General features: G+C 34.8%; 3 protein-coding genes across 4 annotated transcripts; 2 read left to right on the top strand and 1 right to left on the bottom strand.

Moving 5' to 3' along the window:
* Nucleotides 1-499: 499 nt before the first annotated feature.
* LOC120632979 (solute carrier family 35 member F5) lies at nucleotides 500-14,252 on the top strand. 2 transcript variants are annotated; one of them, XM_039902987.1, is made up of 11 exons: nucleotides 500-987; nucleotides 1,981-2,115; nucleotides 2,504-2,569; nucleotides 3,057-3,116; nucleotides 3,501-3,593; nucleotides 5,626-5,778; nucleotides 6,153-6,335; nucleotides 6,651-6,798; nucleotides 8,065-8,224; nucleotides 9,519-9,737; nucleotides 11,154-14,252. In XM_039902987.1, exons 1-11 carry the CDS (start codon nucleotides 832-834, stop codon nucleotides 11,221-11,223), a joined length of 1,443 nt encoding a protein of 480 aa, XP_039758921.1. In that variant the 5' UTR covers nucleotides 500-831; the 3' UTR covers nucleotides 11,224-14,252. The 2 variants fall into 2 exon arrangements, with proteins under 2 accessions (XP_039758921.1, XP_039758922.1); XM_039902988.1 differs by lacking the exon at nucleotides 3,057-3,116.
* Nucleotides 14,253-15,744: 1,492 nt separating this feature from the next.
* LOC120632978 (28S ribosomal protein S9, mitochondrial) lies at nucleotides 15,745-17,157 on the top strand. The gene has a single exon (XM_039902986.1). The coding sequence runs from the start codon at nucleotides 15,856-15,858 to the stop codon at nucleotides 17,080-17,082; it is 1,227 nt and encodes a 408-aa protein (XP_039758920.1). The 5' UTR covers nucleotides 15,745-15,855; the 3' UTR covers nucleotides 17,083-17,157.
* On the bottom strand, nucleotides 17,149-22,340 carry LOC120632977 (probable RNA-binding protein CG14230). Its single transcript, XM_039902985.1, has 8 exons — nucleotides 22,036-22,340; nucleotides 21,720-21,844; nucleotides 19,975-20,349; nucleotides 19,705-19,896; nucleotides 19,373-19,587; nucleotides 18,898-19,184; nucleotides 18,533-18,751; nucleotides 17,149-17,347 (listed from the first exon to the last, which is right to left on the bottom strand). Exons 1-8 carry the CDS (start codon nucleotides 22,226-22,228, stop codon nucleotides 17,178-17,180), a joined length of 1,776 nt encoding a protein of 591 aa, XP_039758919.1. The 5' UTR covers nucleotides 22,229-22,340; the 3' UTR covers nucleotides 17,149-17,177.
* Between the last annotated feature and the right edge of the window lie 2,407 nt (nucleotides 22,341-24,747).

The raw sequence follows: 24,747 nt of genomic DNA, 5'->3' as shown, positions 1-24,747 counted from the left end.
TGCAGTTATCTGTGGTGTACACTTGACATTAAACTTTCGTAATTTGTATGGAGGGTAGAGGTAAGGAGAGTCATCTTATATGGGAGAAAAGTTGAAAAAGTGTCCAGTTGTTGCGCTAAATAACAGTTCAAAAATCCTCCACAATGGCGCTGGTGGATGCACAGGGTATGGTATGAATGTAGCAATCGTAGATGAATTGAAGTATGCCGAGTTAAAAAATTTAATGTCATTATCGACTAAAGTAGTTAATTATTGAGAATTTCAACAACTTACGTTGTACAAAATATTGTGGTTAATATAACCTTACTTCCTTGTATCTCCATACTTCCTTGTTTATTTTTCAAGTTCCTACTCTAACAATATTTATATTTGGCGCTTCTTTTAAGAGTTACCCTGATGCAAATATGGCGCCATCCTAATTTAATACATTTTGACGACACTTTTTCATATACACAGATGACTCTCCTTACCTCTACCCTCCATAGTAATTTGACAATGACAAGATTGGTATTGGTTTTTTGAGGAAATATCATTTTTATCGGTGATATTTGTGTTCGGGAAACAAAACTCTTATCATTATCACACTAATAAAGCCATTACTGAGACTCTCATTTCGCCCACTAATAAAGAAGTACTTGCACTTACGATTTAAAATTCGTTAACTAAAGGTTTTTCCTGTGAATTGAAGTGTATGCATTATTGTGGATATATAGATGAACATTATACGTTATTCTTTCCATCATTCAATGAACATTACTGATTCCTGAATGGACACAAGCAAGACATAATCTCCTTCAATTCAGAATATTAATAACTAAATACGTATCCTTAATGTTGACTTTATGCCATAATTATTTTCGTGTGACATCAAATAACAAAAATTCTAAAGATGATGTTCAGAACTTTAGTAAGAGAAAATTTGCTTTTGGACTGTTTATTTTATTTCTTGTTAGTGTGCTATGGGTGGTTTCATCGGAATTAACAAAGGTATGTTATATCCCAACAATTAGATTTGTAAAATACTTAATAATCGGTAGTTTTATTCAGGCAAAGAACCTTAAAACTCTGTGCTATAACTCATTGTTTAAAAATTGGTAGAAACACCAATGGTTTTGTCATTGCACTGCACAAACATATAAGGATAGCTAGGCAACACAGGCCTCAAACTAGTATTGGTGGTTAGAACACTAGTACTAGTACAGCCAGTTTAATTAGCAACTGACCAATGTCTGACATGACTTCAAGCCCTACATAGCTACTACCTCAAAAAAAATCTCTTTTTCAATGTCTTCATCTTATTATCTTCCTGGAAAAGCAGTTACAAAGCTGCTCTCAAAATCCTACTATCATCTTGATCTTCTTCTTCTCAGTCGGTTCGCTTTTGTTAGAGCGGTTGTGGTCGTCACTTAAGTGTTGTGGCACGCTTGACTATCCATTGCCACTCCTCTCTGGCAGCTGCCTTTCTTACACACTCATGTAAGGGGATGATGACTAGGCCAATACTAAACCATAAACCCAACGCACTATTGTTTTGGGTGTAATTTTTTATTATTCTTTATTTAATAAGTATATTGAAAATAAATGGAGTGAACCTTGAGATTTGTGGATAACCAAACAGATTCATACGGTGTGACTTATAATTATATACTTTGATCATCATCCAAAATATCAACATATTACTAGCCCGCTACAGAGCACAGGTTTGCTCTCAGAATGTGAAGGGATTAGGTCCACCACACAAGCAAAATATGAATTGGTAGACTTAACACACCTTTGAGAACATTATGGAGAACATTCCGGATTTTCTCCTTCACCTTGATGAAAGGTGAAATATTTCAATTGTTTAAATTAATAGCGCACAGCTCCAAAAAGTTGCAGATCCAAGAAAATTTTGTAGTTATGTATAGAGACTCTTTAGAATGCTATTAAGCTAAGTACTTTAAAAATCAGACTCATTGGGGATGTAAAATCTATTTTCAGCATCTTTATATAGAAAAGAAACTAGAAAGGCCGTTCTTAGTGACATATGTAAGGAGCTCACTGCTATTTGTGTATCTACTTGTGTTATGCTTCACTCCACCTACAAGAGACCCATGCCAGCCTGCCGACTACACAGTAAGATATATATATTACACATTTTACAATTTTATATGTGTGGAGTCTTTAGAGAACTTATATATTTTCTCATTCTATTCTATTGCACTTTATTGAAGTTCAGTTTTAATTTTTTACAATGGTTGAGTTGAGACGATCAATATCTTAATAAATTAAACTCCTATAGTATTATGATTGAAATGTATTTTTTGTTGTAATAATGTGTTGTTGCTACATGTTTCCTAGGGCGGATTTCAGTGCTCAATTTGAATTTTGTTCATTCACAACATTCAAATGTTCAAACTGCAGCCCTAAGCCCTGTATAACACAAAAACTAAGTTGAGCTTACGTGGTTGCATTTAAAATTGTACATAAGTAACCTATAACCAATACAATTTTTTTTTTTCAGCAACTTAAAGAACCAACAGCAGAAACAGACGATGAAAACTTTTACACAGAAGCAAACAACAGTTTGGTAAGTAGCAAAACAGTGATTGATAACAAAATATACTTTCAATTTTTAATTAACAGCTATACAGATAAAACTATAGGTACTGATAATACAAAATCTATTAATTTTAATAAAAGATGCATTCTTTATATAAGTTAAGGCAGGGTATCAATATGGGAGTATTGTTCAAATTATGTTAGTTGATTAGTTTTACAAATTATGTTATATGCTATAGATAAAGAAAGCTCTAAGATATGGTATAACATGATTTGAAAGCCACCACATTTATAATTCTAATTACTAGTATCATAAAACAGAAGCGTTTTTTTTTCTTTACGTTATTCTTGTGAGTAGGTTGTGCTTGAGTTTTGTGACAATTGTAGACTGAATAAACACGTGAAAACAATATGAAAAAGAAGTTAATTGGACTGGAGTATGCAACAATGAAGCCCCCAAAAATGTAGTGTGACCATAATATGACTATCACTTTATGTACATTAAATATTTTTAGGAAACTTCCAGTCAGGGGGGTTACTCAACCCAAGTAGAAGCCCAAACAGCACGCGATCTGGTACATAAGAATATTTTATTCAATTACTAATATAAACATCCATTCGCTACATTTAATATTTCAATAAAAATAGCTCTTTTGAAATTTGCTCACGGAAGGTATAACTTAGCATGTATTCCTATGATTCGACAGTAATAATAATAATATGTAGAAAATTAAATGACCTCCTCGGAAGATACTATACTTACTGAATAATCTGCATGACTTATAACAAATAGATAAATAGGTGTTGAAACATCCATTAATGGATATGTTTGAATGAACACAGACCAATAAATAATTTATATTTTACCTATTGTTTGCTTTCATTCTATTAGTAATGAATTAGGTGTATAGATATTTTGTCCATTATAATACTTTGTTTTAAATCTGTATGTTTTTAAGGGTGATTCTACATTTATCCCTGTCCGAGCTGGAGAAACTACAGACAGTGATGATGCAGCTCCCAGGGCTGTGCGCTTTAACAAAGTGGCAGAGGTATTTATGTTGTAGGCCTTATTATATTTTCCGCTGTTTCTTGTACTATTCACTGCACTGTCGCGATTTCCTATTTTTTTCCTGGTTCTCATTAGTCCATTAACATTCCGCTATTGGACACATGCCTACTCTCTCATAAGAGAAATGGTTTTAGGGCAAAGATCAACCACGCTGCTCCAATACGGGTCAGCGGGCTTAATATCACATTTTGAGGCCCCTAGGCCTAATCTGCTCTCAAAATTCAAAATGTAAATGTAATGTAAAGTAGGCTTAATATAAGCACTTTTCAAACTTCAAGTATGTCTGTTTGTAGTGACTTTACCACCAGATAGGATTCCACCTAGAGTTAGGATTGGCCTAGAGTTAGGATTTTTCCTAACTCTAGGCTTGCACTAAGAATTTTATTTACAGAGTAACCCAATACAATTTTTTTTCGCGAACCGGTAACGGGACCTAGGCCTTGATACATATTTTAACCATTATCCACCGAAACATAATCTTCTAAAACCAATAAACTTAACAAAGGCAATTAATAAATCATGAATAAGTAATTATTTAGCTGTTTGAGATAATATCACAAAAGCGTGAAATATAGGTACGGAACAAAAAGATAAAGTATTATTTGTATTGCCCATATCTATCCATAACAATCAATATATTCGGCTATCTACCTAACTGTTTAGCTCGCAATACATTTATTATAATGTAACCAATTTTCAAGCTGATAACAAATTTTATAATAGAATTAAAAATAAATCTTATTAGATTGCCATTTAATGTACGAATTCAAAGTTCATTTTCAAATACAAAATTTCTTTATTTCAAGTATGATTTGAACCATTAGCACTTTTGTTACATCAAGCCTGTCTAGTCATTCTTCTACCAATACAGAAATAGACGGGTTTAGGCCGTAATTTTATTTAAAATATTATAAAAGAAAACTATTTTAATAATATAAAATGGGATAAAGTAATACATCCTGTATGCACGCGGGATGTCACTCGGGACCGGTTATGCACTCTGAGCATAAATTTTTATCTAGTTCCTCACCTTTCCTTTGTCTGGTGGGAGGCTATGTGCGTGGCTAGTTACCACCCTACCGACAAAAAAATGCCGCTAAGCGATTTAGTGTTCCGGTGCGATGTCGCGTAGAAACCGATTAGGGGTATGACTACCATACTTCCTAACAGGTTAGCCCGCTACTATATTAGACTGCATCATCACTTACTACCAGGTTAGATCAAGGGGTAACTTGATAGGTTTAAAAAAGAATTACACTCCGATGCACGGGACCTCGTAATATTAAAAAGAAAACTGAAGTCTTACCTTTTAAGTATCTAATGATATTTTATACATAAAAAATGTAGATTAAACTCTTTGTTGGCATACATTACGAACCCCGGCGGTTTTCTGATTTTCTATACGTATTTTTCTCTTTGTAAACTTCAATAATTTGGAAGAGAAATTTGTTAAAAAACATTGGAAGGTAAAAGAGCCTCATACCTCCCTGCACGGCTAGCATAGGTAGGAGACGAAAGAAAAAATAATTTTATCCACAGTTATATCCGTAGTGGATATAATTGTGGATAAAATTATTTTTTGAAACTGAATACTAGGGAATTGAAATAAATGAAATTTACTTGTCCACCTGCCGAAGCAATGGAAACATGAAAAGAGTTCAAGAAGCTCGAGAAGTGTAAAAAACTGTCGTAGAGGATAAACGTTTGCTGTGGAGAAAATGTCTAGCCGTCCTGAAAATTATATAATTTATAAGTTAGAAATTTTAAAAGCCCCGACTTTCAATATAGTGTAGGTACATTATTATAGATTTTATATATTCTATTGATACCCATATTGAGGCAGTTGGGGAAAAAACATGAAACCGCCATGTTGTGGTGGCCATCTTGGATCAAATTTCAACAAACATAGATGCCACAGACAGACAGACACACAAACGCACACACACACACACACTCACACACTATTTTTGCGTCGGGGTTAAAAATGAGAAGTTCGAACGGTTTCTCTGCAGGTGCGGGTGATGTCAGCGGCGATGGCCGGCGAAGCATTGCTGGCTCGCCTGTCGTGGTCCGCTTCGCTGCGTGCTACGGAATACGCACAGCGCCGCGCCGCCGCCGCCGCTACACGAAGACATCTCAAACTTGCACTTGTGTTTTGCATACCGGTAAGTGAATCTTAAACTGATTCAAATTAAATACATTGGTTATAATATTGCAGTTATTTATTTTTGACGACCTTCCTAGCGCAGTGGAGAGCCCCATGTTAAGTTTAGAAGTCCCGGGTTCGAGCCCCGGCAGAGGATTTGAGAATTTATAATTTCCGAATTTTCTTTGGTCTGGTCTAGTTCCATCTGATTCTAGCTAAATTGTAAGTTATTTCTAAATTATAGTTTTTTGGTGTCCGAAAATAATATGTATTTTTACTCGACAAAACGTCAGCAACATTTTAAAAATACTGCTTTAAGCGATAGTAGTAAGCCTGCTTGGCTTTAAAGTAAATAATTAAAACATGGGCCAACAAATTGTTTCGTTCTTGCAGTGGTTCGTGTCCAACTATCTATATCGGCTGAGCTTGCTACACACGACACCTTGCTCAGCCACTCTGTACACATCAACCACGGGGGCGTTCGCTCTGTCCATCGGAGCGATATTCGCTCAAGTGCCGCACGACCGATTCTCGCTCTCGAAATGTATTGCCATCCTGCTCACGACAGCTGGTCTGGTAAGTGTTAGAAAGAGTGAAATCTATGTTAGCAAACATCTACACTTCCACTCTACAAATATTATTATGGTTAAAGTTTGTGAAGATGTATGGAATATGAATGTATGGATAAGTATGTGTTACTCTTTGACGCAAAAACTACTTAAAATATTTGGGATGGATTATACCCTCGATTAACACATAGGTTACGAGTACTTTTTACCCCAGAAATATACATGGTTCCTTCATTTATGAAATACTGCATTAGTAAACTTTCTCAAAATTTTATTGACAATAATATACTCCGATGTTTTTACACGTAATTTTTGGCTTCAGGTGGTTTTAGGGGTAACCGAAAGTCACCAAAGTAACTGGACGGCAGTTTTGGCAGCTATAGGATCTGCCCTTTGCTACGCTGTACATCTCATATTGTTTCGTCAGGAGTTAAGAAAAGGGGACGGCATAAACTCTTGTTTGCTTGTTGGTAAGTTCTGAACCCCTGGTACCTTTAGTTAGAATAAAAAGGAATTCAATGTCTATTTTCTTTTATAAACATATATACAGTTAGTGCCTCTAGCGGCTTAGTGACGTGTGCAAAACTTATTTACGGGCCAAACAGATGGCCCACCTAATGGTAAGTGGGAAACCATCACCTTCAACCAAACATTTCTACAAAGTGCCGTTTTGTATCCAACAACCTAAAGCAAAGGTTTTAAGCCTTATGTGCATATAATAACACCGGCTACCACGTCATTCATACCGGAATACAGAATTGCTGCTCAGCGGCAGAAATAAGCATGGCGGTATTACTCCCGGACGAGCTCTGTTACAAAAGCTCTACTTACTACTACTAAAAGCTCAACTGCTACTTGGTTTAACGATTAATATCAGTCTTTGGTTGCGAAACTAGTGATCATCTCGACTGCATGACGTTTTTAGTAGTAAAGCTGAGAGAGAGAGAGAGAGTTTGTAGAGCTTTTTTTTTATTACAGAACTTCTCCCCCGGATATTGAAACTATATTCATATTGCAGAAAAGAGCTGTACGATCAATTTATAAACTTAAATCACGTAAATCGTGAAAAATTTAAAAAAATTGGAATACTTACGGTAGCTTTACAATATATTTATATCAATATAGTATTGGTGAAACAACATATTAGTCTATATAAACAAAAAGTTGATATAAACAGTCGACTTACAAGTAATGGTCATAAATTAGTGACGTCTGCATATCGTCTGCGATAAGTACAGAAGTCATTTGTGAGATTGAGTATAGGCTTTTATAATATGATTCCTAAGGTAATTTTAGACCTACCAATGCATAAGTTTAAAGAATATGTTAAAACACATTTATTACAACGAGGTTACTATACAATTGATGAATTTCTTAATGACAAGGTTGCTTGGAAGCATCCGGCTATGCTTTCATCTCTCACAAGATAGAAAAATGAATTTAAAATGTAAAATGTAAATTGTTGATATTGGAAAAAAGCAACTGCTGTGTTTCTTACCGACTTCTTCTCGGTAGAATCTGCCTTCCCAACCGGCGGTAGAGTCACTACCAACAGACAGACTTGACGTTTCAAAAGTGCTTATATTAGGCCTACTTGAAATAAATGAATTTTGAATTTATTTCAAGTATGTATATGTACCTATGTTTAGTATCTCAAGTAGTATAGTCCTCAACTATTACAACTTCTTTCTTTTCTTCAAATATAAATAACCTATAATCCCGACCCTTATTTCCAGGTGTCGTGGGCTGTGCCTGTAGTTGCCTCGCCTGGGCTTTCGGCGGCCTGTTGGCGCTGGGTGGCATTGAAAAAGCTGAACTACCCTCGCCGAAACTGTGGAGTTGGCTTTTATTAGACGGCGCGATTGGACCGCTTTTAATTGAATCTCTTTGGCTGTGGTATGTTAACGACACTCCAGTGCAAAGTGCGAGGATTCTCTTCCTGCGTTAACTTCGCTTGAAAGTCTACAATAATTTGTATGGTATTGAAAGAGCGCCATCTAGTTACTATACTGGTAAACAGTATCGTCACAGTATGGCGATCTTTCTACCGTGCCGTAGTTTTACAGACGTAACACCGGAGCTTTTACTTATGTAACATTTTTTGACGCAATGGTTTCTGAAATTTAGTAGAAGGTTTAGGGTTGGGGCGATTTGGGAATTTATTATTTCTGCATTTTCTCTGGTCTGGTCGGTGAGAAGGTTAAGTCGCGGTTAGTTACCACCCTACCGACCTAAGACGTGCCGCTAAGCGATTTACGTATGGGGGGAGGCCGTTTTTTTGCCGTTTTATGCAATTTTTCTGCCGTATATGCATAAATAAACCCAGTGCACGACACTGGGTGTGACTACCATACTCCTAACAGGTGAGCCATCGCTACCATCTTAGACAACATCATGACTTAACACCAAGTGAGATTCCAGTCAAGGGTTAACTTGTAGTAAAATAATAAAAAAATCAATTTCAGTTTCGAGAAAACTGCTTTTTTTGAAATGTCGAGAGTAGAGCACAACCTCAACGCTTCGCTTATGAGGCGTGCAATAAATAAACATCGCTTTACATCCGGCTAAGCGTGTTGTAGGCTACGTACGTTGGGGTGCATTAGGGGGTGCATGGATGTACAATTTTTATTTAAAACTCTACATTAAAAATAAGTCTGGAAAACGACACCCTATTCCTATCTATAAGTAGGTATGAGAATAGACAAACGTAAAGTATGAAATAAACTTTACGATTGTCTATTCTCGTACCAAGAATACATTAAAAAAAAATAAAGCATGGTCGAGTTGTACCGGAAGATTACGATCACAAATAATATAAGTCATCCGGACGTGGATCCTTACCACGGTCACGGGGGCGTTCGGACTAAACAATAATTAGTCCAAAAGTCCACAAACAGTCAGATTAACGTCGAACCTCCTCGCAGGAGGCACCCTCGGGTCGACGTCTCCCACTTCCCCCCCCGATGTCGTCGAGCCCAGGGGCTCTTCTCATGGCGAGCTTTCGCGCTCGCCCCACTCCCCCGGTGAAGCCGTAGCAACCCCTCAGGTGGTTATCGGCAAATGTCCTGGTCAAAAACCCAGTGCACGCCACTGTTGTCAGGCGATATAATCGGGGGATATAATTTTTGTCTCTTGCCCATGCTAGCTGTGCTGTTATGGGCTATTGATGAAGCATACTTTATTGGCATAGGGGTCGATGGCTGACGTCATCGCAGACGGCCACGGCGATGTTGGCACTGACCCTTCCGTTGTGCGCGTGCGCGGAGGCGTGGCGTGGCGCTGGCAGTGCGTGGCGGACTGCCGCTTGCGTGCTGGCGGCAGCGGGCTGGCTCGCTGCCGCTCTGCCAGCTTCCATGCCATCGCCCGTCGCCTGGGTCACGACCAAGCTCAGAGCGGCAGACGGATTTACGTGAGTTTAAGCATAACGCAACATGCATATAGCTACACTAGCAACTCGCCCCAGATTCGCACGGGTATGAATCAGAAAAAATAGATTTACTGCCATATAAATTTTTACGGCGCCCTGGTTGCACCTGATTTTTTTTATCTGTTTACAAAAAACTTAATTAAGGCTTTAGTATTTATAAACAACGTGTAAAAGAATTACGAAATAATGTTGAAGGATGTATAAGTATATAACATAAGGAGTCACAGTGTAAAAATATTATATCAAAAGCAGCATATTTATTTTTCCATACAAACTAATTCAAAACTTTCTAAGTGTTTGCTTATGACAACTTTATTGAAGATGAAATACTGACACGCGCATAGTACCTAAGCTAAGCATCGCGTACCAAATAAAGTGACAGGAGTCACATGATCTTAATTTTGAATGTGAAATTCGGGCTGTATCTCATTTTTTTCAGTAAAAACTATGGAAGTGGTTTCCCCAAAAACTATTAGGTTTTCGGTTTCACAGATAAGTTTCAGAGGCAGTACCTAATGTTCTTCTAAAGCCTGTGAATGAATATTTCTGTTTTCATTGTATACTCGCTAAAGGTTTGGCAAACCACAGCCTGCACAGTTAACGTCAGACAATATATTTAAGTAAAATTATTATCAACCAATATAGTGCGATCTCAATGATTAATTAGCAACAGTGTTTAATATGTTTGCCCGTGACCTTTTTTAAGTTGTTAATTTAATTATAAATAAATTAACTTAAAAAATAAATTATAAATTCAGCGTGATCACATGGTGAAATAAACAAGAGTTGTGGTTTGGCAAACCGTACACTACGTACTGACATCTGCCAGCTTGTTCTCCCTGGGGCCCGTCAAAATATTGACACGCGATGCTGTAAGCGTGAGTTTATTTATCTGTTTAGTTCATTGCCCAAAACTAGCTCGTTTATATGCTAAAATTATATAATTAACTTTTTAAACAAGCGCATGTGGTTTGGCAAACCGCAGCCCCCGTGCTGGCATATACGGCTCGCCTATCCACTCGTCTAAGGAGCAGAAAGCGAACGTTTTCACGTCATATAGCCTGATATATTTGTCACTTCTCGAGCTATAATATAATTAACGATAGTTTTCAATATCAATTTTAAATGCTGTCAGTTTTAGGAGGATTTTTTTATAACAAAATATACAATGAATATCCAACTTTGCTATAATCTGCGAGAACCAAATAACTATGTGTAGGATAACTTATCCATATTATATCATGCGATACCAAGCATTCTCAGGATATTTTGGGCTTTATAACGCACAATTGTTAAATATTTGCCGGTTATTGCAGTATGCTCTAGTTTTAAGTTTTATATAAATAATCATAAAGGAATGCCTGCCAAAGATTCAGAACATTTATACGTTTTTTACAGGGCAATAAGAAATATCTCCGAACTGGACGAGCAATCGGAAGCACTGATGTCGTCGGATGAGCCAACGTAACCCATACCAAGGACGCGTTTGGCTATCGCTTCTAGTGTGAAAAGCACGGGGTTTTGTGTGAACACACCTCTTACTCCTAGTCTATATTGTGTATAGCATTTACGTAACGGCCGAATACTGTTAAGTTAATTAATAGTTAAGGCCATCTTAAATAATAACGGTTTTCTACACGGTTTTTGTGCGGAGAAAATTCCGTGCGCAATAAAACTGAGATCTCCTTTAGTGATTTATGAAATCGATAGCTTAACTCACTTTCGTGTATCAAGTACGAATAGAACAAGCTAGGCGATCAACAGATTACGATTGTTTCAAAATAAACTATTTTAATAAATAAAAAAACTTTTCCCAACTATTTTTGTAACGTTACCACAATCGTCGTAAATAGAGTAAAGTAAAAATATTTCAAAACGTTTAAACTGACGCTTACCGAGACTTTGGGTTTTTATTCTACGTTTTGGAAACATACATTGAAACCATTATGGTTTCTAAATAGGTTTCTTGTGCACAGTGAATAAATATAACAGACTATACAACAATCTTAAAACTATTTCCGGATAGTTTTTAGTCTATAGGTTAAAGAAATCGCAGAAATAACTAAGACGCTTTTTAACTTTTAATATGCTTGTCAGTATTCGGAGGTAAGGATAAAAAATATATAGAAAAGAGAACTAAACATTTCCATATCTCTTATTACTCTTGTACAGTTTTCCTTGTAGCATTTGGATGTATTATAGACATAGTCGTATCTGCTAAGCCCCTGTGGTTTAAGGTAAACCTATAAAACAAGATAAAAGTAATTATAACCAATTTATAAAACTTATGCTAGTTTTTGTTTCTGTTTTTATTCTTACTTTAATAAGAAATCAATCATTTAGCCGTTTCAAGAGTAAATCAATTGTTAAATCTTATATCTGAAGTGGAACAGTTTTTAACGTCTTTAATTTTTTTACGTACACTTAATGCTTTGTCAAATTTAGGATGATAATTTTGACAGCTCACAGAAAAGATTAGGATTTGTATAACCGTTAGTGAACCTATTCCATTATCGATTTTTCTTTTCATAAAAGTCGTATTGTCAGATTTTAATTTATGATACAAAACATTTCATTTCTTTTTTGGTTAAATTATGACCCATATATGAATTTTACATGCTACACGGCTGAAAATATTCGTGTGTTATAGTTTCTAATGAGTTTAAAACTTAAATAATTTGCTATTTATGTAACAGTTTATTTTAACAGATAATTGCAAACAATTTGAATATTTACAAAATGTCTTAATATAGTTAGATAATTGTGTTATTTGAATGTTCGATTGATTTTCGATAGTTGTCGTTGTTCGATAATGAAGTACGACATTATATTATGATTATCTGTATTATATTTTACCGGAAAAATTACGAAACTTGACGGGCGTGCACCTGCCAAGATTATCATCCTAAATTAGAGAAAGCATAGTACAGGTCGCAATAGCTTACTTGGCCGACTTAAGGTTAGGTCTCCGAGATGTTCGTGTACGTATCATATTATACAACTACACAATTGAGCATAAAGTGTGTCTACTCTTACTACGATACTCATTGAAAGTACCGGCGCGCAAGTAAAGCCAAGCTGGTCTGTAGCTGGTGGTGTTTCCCGCAGCCAAATGGATTATATTTGTGCAACCATTCGTGACTTACAAAAATAGATCGCGTGTACTGTAAAATAGCAGATTTGAATTTTTATTTGCTCTCCAGCATTCGAAGATAAGTTGTGCTTTTAATAATTAATAACGTACTTAAACTCCTTTGGCTAATGTATGTGCATTATATTATCCAGTATAACTACTTGAGATAGTTATTCTGTGAAGTCACTATAGGTACATTATATTTCAAAAACTTCTATGAAAAAAGGGACAGTCAAACAAATCTGAAGGTAGTTAAGATCTCAACCGATTAAATTTGAATATTTAACATGACCCAGTTCAGAAACTAATATATAAGATACTTCCAAAACTTGAGCAATTTTTAATTTATCGAGTAGTGACTCGACAAATTCAAAATTCACGGAAGCTGCTTAATAATAAGTACTGATTCATGACGTATTATTAAGTTCCGGTTCCGTACTAAATCTGTTGTACGCGAAATACGCAAAGGGATCTTTGTAATACCGAATCAGTAGCCTAGCTATCTAAGCTCACTGCAGACGCCTAGCAGGTCATCCAAGTGGGCATACACGTCCAGTTGTAAGACTGGGAAAGATGGAAATACTGGTACATTGGACGTCGTTAGTCACGTATAGGTACGTGAGTTACGTAGATTAGCCTCCAATATCTATCCCGCCCTAAACTTCGCACAATTTTACCACAGGGCAATACGTGTGGAAGACTAGTGTACGTTGCTGTAGTTTTGCTATAGGTTTTTTTGACTATCTTTCGTATACGTAGACGTTAATTGAAAACTTACACATGGTTGCGTGTAAACATACTACCGCCGAACGAGCAGACCAATCCCTTTTTCAATGACTAAGTTGCTCCAGAATCTAACGGCCGAATCTCGAAACTGTTCAAGAAATTTTTTATAAACAAGAAAAACACATGCGCAGATCTACTTGAAATAGATAAATTCAGAATTTTCTTAGTTTAATCGGATTACAGAAAAGTCAAAACTTTGCTCAGAGGGCCCTAGTAATTGAACATTTGTATACCAAGTAAACGATGTCGTAAAGCAAATAAACCGGTTTATGCCGACATTTAAAATATACGTGATGCTCAGGACACCATTAGAGCTCCTGCTTCAATGATATTTGGCGGTAATTTCACTTTTCTTCTGCAAATCGCAGTTAGTGCGGTAAATTACTAAAAAGAACCTGAAATTTCACTTTACTCATTAATGGAACGAAATCTATTTAATAAAACAAAACAGACACCATAACGGAAATGATTCTGATAAGGCTTCAGACCGAAACCGGTTTGAATTTTTTCCGGTTCCTGTTGTAGACTTAGCAAACGGTTTGGAGGGTGACAATCTGGTATACGTGGTAAATGTTAATTATACTTATAAATAATAAAGCTGGTGTTTTATTTTATTTGAACTGCATCTCTGGAATTAGCTGATCAATTTTTTCTTGCATTTGAAACCCTTAAGTTAGTTATTTTTGTTTATCTATATATATATAAAAGAGAAAGTTTGGGTATATTCCGTGTAGGCTCCGAAACGGCTGGACCGATTTCATTGAAACTTTCAGGGAATCTCCGGATTGACCTGGCGAGTAATCTTGTTTGATGTTTGATGACGATCGGAGCACTCCTATTTTTGAACTGTCAAATACAGCTTTTATTTACTATGATTGTATTCTATTGTACATGGGTGTAGATAATGATCTTCACCCGCTCGAGAAGAGAATGAATACGGAGAGAAATAAATGATTTAATATATTATGAGACTTAAATTAAAAATTGAATTATGTAAGTTTATTGTTTAAATAAAATAAAGCAAAATCTAGCCCGGCGAAGCGGGCTGGGTACGCCAGTGAAAATAAAAATTATCGACAGCCCAATGCTTGCCAGGGACTATAGTACTGACACATGAACAGTGTCAATAGTGTAATCTTCTCTGTCTACGAGTGTAAACGTTTTATCGCTCGACTCTCGGGCGGCATCACCGCTAGAGATTCGTTGCCTTTGAATACTAATCTTCAAATCTTTTTTTTTTGAGAGCAATAAAGCATTGGGTGATTTTTTCTTACTCATATTTGAGAATAGTATATATTAGTTTATTATTTTTATATTTTTTATCATCATTTTATGTGTGTTATTTGGATAAGTATAAGTATGTAATTGTTCGTAATTATATACATATGTCATAATAATACACCCCACCAATAGGTTTCTCTTGGTTTTCTTAATCCTAAGGTTGCCTGGATGAGATCGCTACTAAGCGAAAAAGGCCGCCTTTTGTATACTACTTTTTAAGTTTCCTCTTGTGTCTAATTTACTAATTTATTTTTTCTTTTTGTGGTGTACAAATAAATAAATAAAATCTTTAATCTGTGCCAGGCCCCTGATAATGATAAGTGATAATCTGTGCCTAACAACCTTAAGCTATGGAGGGTAGAGGTAAGGAGAGTCATCTGTGTATATGAAAAAGTGTCGTCAAAATGGATTAGATTAGGATGGCGCCACATTTGCATCAGGGTAACTCTTAAAAGAAGCGCCAAATATAAATATTGTTAGAGTAGGCTTGAAAAATAAACAAGGAAGTATGGAGATACAAGGAAGTAAGGTTATATTTACCACAATATTTTGTACAACGTAAGTTGTAGAAGTTCTCAATAATTAACTACTTTAGTCGATAATGACATTAAATTTTTCAACTCGGCATACTTCAATTCATCTACGATTGCTACATTCATACCATACCCTGTGCATCCACCAGCGCCATTGTGGAGGATTTTTGAACTGTTATTTAGCGCATACACTGGACACTTTTTCAACTTTTCTCCCATATAAGATGACTCTCCTTACCTCTACCCTCCATACCTTAAGCTTAACCCGCTACCGTCTGGCTGTCATATGTCAGCCCGAAAACAATTACGGAGGTTAAGATAAAGTTCTAATTGTATGAATGCAATAGAATAAAAGCAATGTCTGAAAATGTATAATAATAGAATGTCGATGGTTATAAAATTTTCCATAAAACATGTGCTGCCCATATCAGGGTTCACAAGTCCTATTGCTAGAAACTTCGTGAGGCTACAAAATGTCTGCATGTACAGTTCAAAAGCCACATCCAGCAAGAATAATGTTAATAATAATAGCTTTACAGACTGGGAGACACTCAGTAAGAAAAAGAAGGTTAGTAAAGCCATGAAGGCCTACCTAGAAAGAGCAAAGGAACACGATGAGTTCATGAAACGACAACAGTTCGAATACAATATTGGTAAGAGACATCTCGCAAATATGATGGGAGAAGATCCAGAAACGTTTACTCAAAAAGATGTAGATCGCGCTATTGAGTATTTGTTCCCCAGTGGTATTTACGATCCTGCTGCTCGCCCATTGTTGAAGCCACCAGAGGAAGTCTTTCCCGCAAGGAAAGCTGCGGAATTCGATGAAGCAGGCCGCCCACATCACTTTTTATTCTACACTGGCAAACCTAACTTCTTTAAACTATTGTATGATGCAGCTGAAAATATCCAAGTGTTGCACCAATATCAAGACAAGGTTATTCGTAGGAAAGTGACACCAGACCCAAATGTGAGCCTTGATTTGAATGCTAGCGTTTGGTTGACCAAGGACCAACTTGAACAGATGTTAGTGGAAGGCCTAAATGATTTGGAATATGATAACTTTAAATTAGTCATGGAAAGACTTGTTTCACTACCATACTCATATAGATACAAGGAATTTATTGAAAAATATAGAAAATCACTGTCCACGCAAAAGTTTGCTTTAGAAATCCCTAAACCAAGTTATGACGAAAATGGTTGTGCTATTGTCACTACTTATGAATGCCTGCGTAAGAAGGCCAGGGGTGATGTCACTATAAAATCTCCAGGTACAGGAAAAATTACTATTAATGGACAAGACTTAACTTATTTTGAAGACACACAACCCAGAGAACAAGTTATATTTCCATTAATTTTTACTGGGATGCAAGACAAAGTTGATGTGATTGCTAACATAGAAGGTGGTGGTCCATCAGGTCAATCTGGAGCTATACGATGGGGCATTGCTTGGGGATTACGCAGCTTTGTAGATAAAAGTATGCTAGAAGCCATGCAAGTTGCAGGCTTGCTGACTAGAGATCACAGAAGACGTGAACGTAAGAAGCCTGGCCAACCTGGTGCTAGGAAAAAGCCTACTTGGAAGAAAAGATAAACTCTGTTGTAATATCAAAAAAATCCAGTAAAAGCGTAGTGTATAAAATGTAATAAAACTATAAAAATTACAGAAGTATTATTTTATTGACAATCTTAATTCTTTCTAAATTTATTTTTCATATTCTTCTTTCTTCCACCAATTTTCTTCTGGAACATTGTATTCTTCCTCTCTTTGTTGTAAATTCTCTTCTTCATTAATGATTTTAATTCCCTTCTTTCCTTTTGAGCTTCTTCATTGTGTATTCCGAAGAAAATCAACCCATCTGAAATACAATAACAGAAAATAAAAATGTATTCAGACATATGTCAGGAATCTAGGATATATTTATATCATTTTATAGACTTTCACTTAATCAATCATATCTCATATAATGTCATAATGCAGCCTAAGTTTTGCCGCATTGAGCACACTTGGCTAGAATATAATCACTCTTGACTTGGAAGTACTCACATTATTTGAATGAAAGCAGTGACAGGCCATACACCTCTTAACTTAGAAGAGTTTGTGCTTTTTTTAAGCAATTGAAATATCACTTTCTTCAACAGTGAACTAAAACATCGTGAGGAAACCAGCATGTCTGAGAATTCTACATAATCTTCTCTAAGGTCCACCAATCGCACTGGGCTAGCTAGGTGGATTACGGCCTTAACTTCCTTAACCCTTCTCATTTTGAGAGGAGACCCGTGCACTGTAGTGGACCGGTATTGGGTTGATATGATGATGATGACTCGCATTAAAGCTGCTTGGGAAAATGGAAGAAGTATAGATGGATTTCAAATCTTTGTGATACATATTACAACAGGAGAAAGTAAAGTATTTTTGTACATGTGATATCAACTATGAAGGTAAGGTTGCATTCCCCACCTTACCTTGTGACTTGATGGTAAAAATATAAAGTTGATGTGTTATATTATGGAATCCTTACTACTAAGGACATCAAGGGTCTTTTCCTCGCCTAACCGCACAAATGCACTGTACAGACAGCTTTGGTATGACTGTGATACACAATGATACTACTAATGGTTACTTTTTCAAAACTATTATCATTCAAATCAGAGTTTCAATATGAACTGGATGATCACAATATGATCTGGATGATCATATATAATTAATGTCCCACATTGCACAGGCATCCTCTCATAGGAGACACAGGTAAGACCCACCAAACTTCAAACACAGATTGGTGGACAAGATTAAACAAGAAGAAATTTCAGTCATAATAACGGGTTAATCACTGAATATGCTCCTTGTAACATAAGAAGGAAAATAAACGCCATATTAGGAACTCAAATGCCACCCTTCTATGGCTTCTTGGGTCCACCTGTCTTAATTATAGACTTGTCCTGTCCATTCCAGTTTAATAGTAGTGTAAAAGTACAATTTAAAAGTTAAATTTAATGTACAAATCTAGAAATAAAATAGGTCAAAGAGTCAGAATAATGAGTACCTTTTAACCTGTGATCATTTAAAGATAAAAACAGTTTTTCTTTCCAAACTGTTTTGATTTCATTTGTTTCTGGTGCAGGTTTGGTATCTTTCTCATCTTCCTCACTTTCAGATTCTGATGAATCATACACAAACGGATTTTTTTCACCTGGATCCAGAGGGTTTTTGACTTTGGTATCTTTTTTAGTTTGTAAGGGAATATAATCTTCTTCTGTCTCACCTAAGTAAAGAAAAACATATATTATATTATAAGTAATTTTGTGAAACAATGACTATTCATACAAATACTCTACATCAAATTAAAATTACTGTAAAAATTTAATTCAAAGTACAACAAATTAAAGATTATCTAGAATAATACAATACCATCTTGATGGTTATCATCCTCTTTTGAAAATAAACTTCTCAAGCTGAATGTTGTTGACTGTGTTTTGGTATTGTGGTCCTTTAAAGTATCGCTTATTTTATAAAATTGTTCTTTTGACACTTCGACTTTTTCGACAACTCGCTCAGGTTCCTTGATTTCCGCATCTTTGTTCTCTTTAGATTTTTTCTTTTTCGATTTTTTTGTATGCTCTTCTGCAGTAACCGGAGCTAAATACTTAGCATGATCTGGTTGTGTAGGATCAAAACGCAGCATTCCCAGTTTGGTTCTAAAAACAATATATATTTAGTTTTGGTCATAATAAAATTAACTTTAAGTTTGTAACTAGAGTAGTCAGACATTTTTGTACAGCATATTTGTTAAACTTATTATAAATATGAAAACACTTAAAATAACTTTACTAATAACCAGAGATGTTACAGGTATAGGGCTCCTCCAAGTTAGTGCTAAACTTACTTGATTTTGTTGGTATCAGTGGCTTTTGATTTAATTGTCACACCAAGTACATCTTGCAATATATTCATCTGTTTTGATTTTTCATCTGCCTGATTTAAATCTACTTTCTCTTGTTCAACTTCACCTTCATCTTTTTCACTTTCAGAATCTTCAACAAATCTTTCATCAAGAGTGAAACGTTTGTCAGATTTGTATCGAGATTGTAAATCTAAAACCTACAAAAATACATAATTATATTTTATTGGAATTCTTAAGTGAAATTTTAGTTCCTTGTTGTATCAGTTACTATGCCAGAATAGCCATTTAAATGTGTATAACTGAATCCACAATACCTTTTGACCTTTCTTTCCTTCATATTGTTTTTTAACTTCAAAATTGATTTCATTATCACTGCCACCACCATCATCAAATAAAGCTGATTTATAATTGATCTGTTTGGTTGGGCCATTTACAGGTCCATTTTGATGAACTGTAACATCAACTTCGTTGTCGGAAAATATAATCTTCTTATTTGATTGTTTATCCTGTAATTATTAAAAACTTAGTTCAGTTCACAAGGTGAATTGCTAAAAATCATACTATAATTATTTTTCACTACTTACAATACTGACTAACCCACTCTTGATAATATTTTTCTTTTCATTAAACTCTTGCCTCTTCTTCTTCATTGACTCCTTCCTTTTATTGTCTGCGTTTAGTTTCTTTTCATCGTTTTGGAATGAATTGTCATCTATTTTATAAATTGCTACAGATTTTACAGTTTCTTTAGCAGGATATGAATTATTTAAGGGTTTGTCATTAATAATGGTATGTGGTTTGATTGAAACTGCAAGTTGGACGTCTTCATCGACTTCACCTTTAGATTTCTTAGCAATATGGTCATCATTTCCTTCTTTATCATTGTTAAACCTTCTCTTATGTGTATTATGGTGGTCACCAAAATTATTTGTCTTAATTGGCAAGTGTACAGCTTGGTTCTTAAACAAAGAATAAATATTTAATGATTATACTATACTATTATATTTATTGCATTCTATTAAAAGTGGTGGTTAGGATCTGTTTCTTTTCTCTGCCATGCAACTATGTCTATGGTTTAAAAATACTTGTCTCACTATTCTTGTTTTCTTTACTGTAAATCAGAGGACATATAAAATGATACAAATATAGTAGAGCTATACCCTAACTTATTGAAAATTGTTTTGAGGATTAAACTTATCTCAAGAAATCAATATCTGTGTGAGACTTTAAGTGAATGCTGCAGGTTAGATTCCTGGCAGAGGCAATCAGGAGGCTTTGGCCATGTAGTAGCCACTTTACTGACAATGATGTGCCCAGCAATGCCCAGTTTTGTGTGATGCTGTTTAGAAACAATAGGAGTGTAAAGATTTGCCCGCTAACATTTAAGACTGCATCATCAATATGTCATTTAATTACATCACTTACCATCAGGTAAGATTGAAGTCAAGGGCTAACTAGCAGTGTGGTAAATAAAAAAAATTACTACTGGGGTATGTAAAACCAAACATAACCTCCACAACTTTCTATGGTAATGAAACCTTGATGATGTACAAGTTTCTTCTACTATATCCATTATTTTAAACATATTCTAGTACTAAACAATTTAAAATAACTTTCCCTTTAAAATCACAAGCATAATGAAGAGTAAAATAATTAATAATCATACATAATATTTACCCAATACATAACTCTAGACAATAGCAAGTCCATCATTTTAGAGGTAATGATTGCATAACTCTAGCAATTATTACTATAATACCTAGCAGATGACTAGCACTTTTATTTATTAACAGTATAAATTCCATTCGCATATTAGCAGTATAGTACTCAAGTTGCTATGAATAATTGCCCACTTTGTAACCTAAATTAATCAGCATGCCTAGGCTTAAGCAAAAAATTATTAAAATTACATTACCTACAATTTTAAGTATACTATTTACACAAAATAAATTTCGCAAGCTAAGAATTTATATGAATACACCAGTACACACTACAAAATGACGAGAGTTCCAAATACAAGACTCCTGGATAGAAAAATAGGCATATTCGAATATTTTAATGATATATTAAGAATCTAAATGCAAAGGTAAATATTATGAATGCTTCACATATTACTGTGTTTCTTAACATGCCACAAAAATTGCACCTCGCTTATACAGCAGTGTACTACACAAACAAGCAGCTCTCAGTAAAAAATAAGTTCTTCCATTGCAGTTTTTTAGACCATGCACAAGGCATTTCTATTTATTGTTATTAAATTACACAACTCAAATCTATAACCCGAGGATTTATTCCAACAAACATGTTGCTTATATAAGTTATTAAATACCTTCTCAGCATTTACGTTCTTCGACTGGTCCCTTTCTCTTTGCAATCGCTCCAGAAAACTTTCACGAGCTCTTGTCACATATAATTTATTTCCATGGAAATCTTCATTTGTAAAGTGTTTTATACCTACATAAACAATTTGGGTTAAGAACTATATTGGGCATAAAACATTACACAACACAAACACACAACAACAAAAAAATTATAAGTTTATGACTGGTTTCTATTTTAAATGTAGTACAATGTGTTTTTATTAATTAAGGTTAAGTTTATATACAGCATTTTAAAATATGGATTTTAATTATGATTAAACTTACATGACTCCACATTAAAATTTGAAGCACATAAAGTTATAAAAGCGAATCTTTTTTTATTCTCCGTTTCAATACCAGGTTTACATTTTAAATCAAAATTAATTATATTCCCATACGAAGAAAAGGCTTCCCTTAGAGCGTGCTCCTTAAAATTGTCTGGCAGATTACCAATAAATAAGCGGGTGTTAACAGACATTGTAAAAACTACAAAAGTTTTTAGATATTAATAATCGGATATGAAAATAATTATTAGAAAAAATTGAATTTGTATTGATTAGTGAAACATGAAAATCAATTTCAAAATTCAATTTTCTAGACTGACAGCTAACCAAAGACAAGTTATAGTTGGTTTTTAATTCCATAAATATAAAGGCTGATTAAAAGTGATTACAGAGTTGTGCCGATTTTGCAAAACACCAATCGTTTAATTTTTATTCATGTAGACCTTATTTCAGAAGCATTCATACATATAATATGTTACAATTCTGTGAGATGGTCATACCAAATAATAATTTGGTTGGAGCACCTCATACCCAAGCTTTTCTGTCACTCATGTAATACTGAATATTAAAGTAGGAAATTTTGTAAGCTAACGTTTTATATCAACTTTGAACTTATGAGAGACATCTCAAGGTTTTCATCTGGTAATTTGTTATAAAATAATTTAAAATTACCCTTAAACAATTTTCTTATAGAATGCAGCCTAGTAAACTTTACTAAAAGTTTATTTTTACTTTTAATATTAATATTGTTACAGTTCACTTTCTTTTTAAATATTGTTATATTTTGTGCACAAACATTAAATTTTTAAATATGTTTTAATATTGCACTATCATAATTATAACATCTATAAATATATATAATATACATAATTGCATGAGTAAACCTTTTCTGCAGTATAAAAATAGAATCAATATATGCTGCTGCATTACCCTATTTTTCACACACATATGACATAATGTTGTGAAAGTAACAACAAGCAAGACAAGCTTGGCAGTTTCTATAACTATCATATGACGTATCTTTTTAACTGTTTACTATGGAGGGTAGCTACCCTCCATACTGTTTACACTGCAGGGCTGTCTGTTAGATATCTTTTTTATGTGTGGGCAGCATTAAAGTTTAGAATCTAACGTTATATCTAGAAATATTGTCGTATCCACCCGATCAAATTCTTCGTTATTAAGTTTTTTTGTGTTTTTTTTTCGTGAAGAGCTAAATTATTAGCCTCAAACAATTCTACTAGTTTAGCGAGACATTTGTTTACATCGTCAAGATTTGTTTCACGTCGTTTACTTTTAACCAACCGTAATATATCATCAGCTAACAATAGCAAGTTAAAGAGGGTAATGTATGAAAAGAGGAACAATCCCTAGGGGCACCTATTTTTACAAATGACCCGATAGACCGCATTCCCTTAACGTCAACGTTTGAATTCTATCGTTTAGACGGGAAATCTTTAAATTTAAAGTAAATATTGGAAGGTCTACAAGTGGTAATGCCCTTTTATAATGGACGTATGTTTAGTGACATCAATTTAGTTTAGTTTAGCAATTGATAAACAATAGTATATTTGATCAACCAGTTTTTTTTTTTAATGCTATATTTTTTTATTTAATACACGATTCTCAGAATATCTATTTCACTGAAAAGAATAATATTTCCTCCAGGTACCAGTTTCATAATTTGCCAAAGACCAGAAATTAATATATATTTCAAAGAAGATTAAATTAACGTAGATTAGATATCATCATCTCAACCAATTGACGTCCACTGTTGGACATAGGTATTTTGTAGGGAGTTCCACAATGCACGGTCCTGGGCCGCTTGCCTCCAATGGCTCCCAGCTACTCGCCTGATGTCATCTGTCCACCTCGTTTGGGGCCGACCTACGCTGCGTTTACCGGTGCGGGGTCGCCATTCCAGCACCTTAAGACCCCAACGTCCATCGGTTCTCCGAGCTATGTGCCCCGCCCATTGCCACTTCAGCTTCGCAACTCGCTGAGCTATGTCGTTAACTCTAGTTCTTCTACGGATCTCCTCATTTCTGATTAGATCACGTAGAGACACTCCTAACATAGCTCTCTCCATCGCCCGCTGAGTGACTCCGAGCCTTCTTATGAGGCCCATAGTTAGCGACCATGTCTCTGATCCGTAAGTCATCACTGGCAACACGCACTGTTCGAAGACTTTAGTCTTCAGGCACTGAGGGATTCCTGGCTCTGGCAGATTAGATATAAGGTCAGTATATAGAGGTTCTTAGTGATGAAGATGAAGGTACATAGTGGTGCCAAAAATAGACTAAATTTAAATAAAAATATTTGTATCCATCAATTGGTAAATGAAAATGGTCTACCTTTTTTAAAACGGAAATCCAGTTGTATAATGTAGAGGAAAAACGGTATTTAGAAACATTTTCTATACTCAAAAATAAACATCGATATATCACCAAAAATATCGATATATCGATACATCTTACAAGCCTAGGAATGTGACATTGTACATAAAAAATAGATTTTCAATTAATCGGTTTTTCTTTTTACCGAGAAGAATATATTAATAAATAATCGATTTTTCTTCAGAAAATAATCGATTTTGTTATATTAATCTTTTCCTAATTTGCCAATTAATTTCAAAATAAACGACATAAATAATTTATTTTCAAGTAACTAATCTATTGATAGATTCGTTAGTTGAAAATAAACTAACAAATCT

Source organism: Pararge aegeria, chromosome 21 (genome assembly GCF_905163445.1).
Source record: "Pararge aegeria chromosome 21, ilParAegt1.1, whole genome shotgun sequence".
Taxonomy (NCBI): domain Eukaryota; kingdom Metazoa; phylum Arthropoda; class Insecta; order Lepidoptera; family Nymphalidae; genus Pararge; species Pararge aegeria.
The sequence above is the reverse complement of the archived record's forward strand: the minus strand, read 5'-3'. Positions and strand labels throughout refer to the sequence as shown.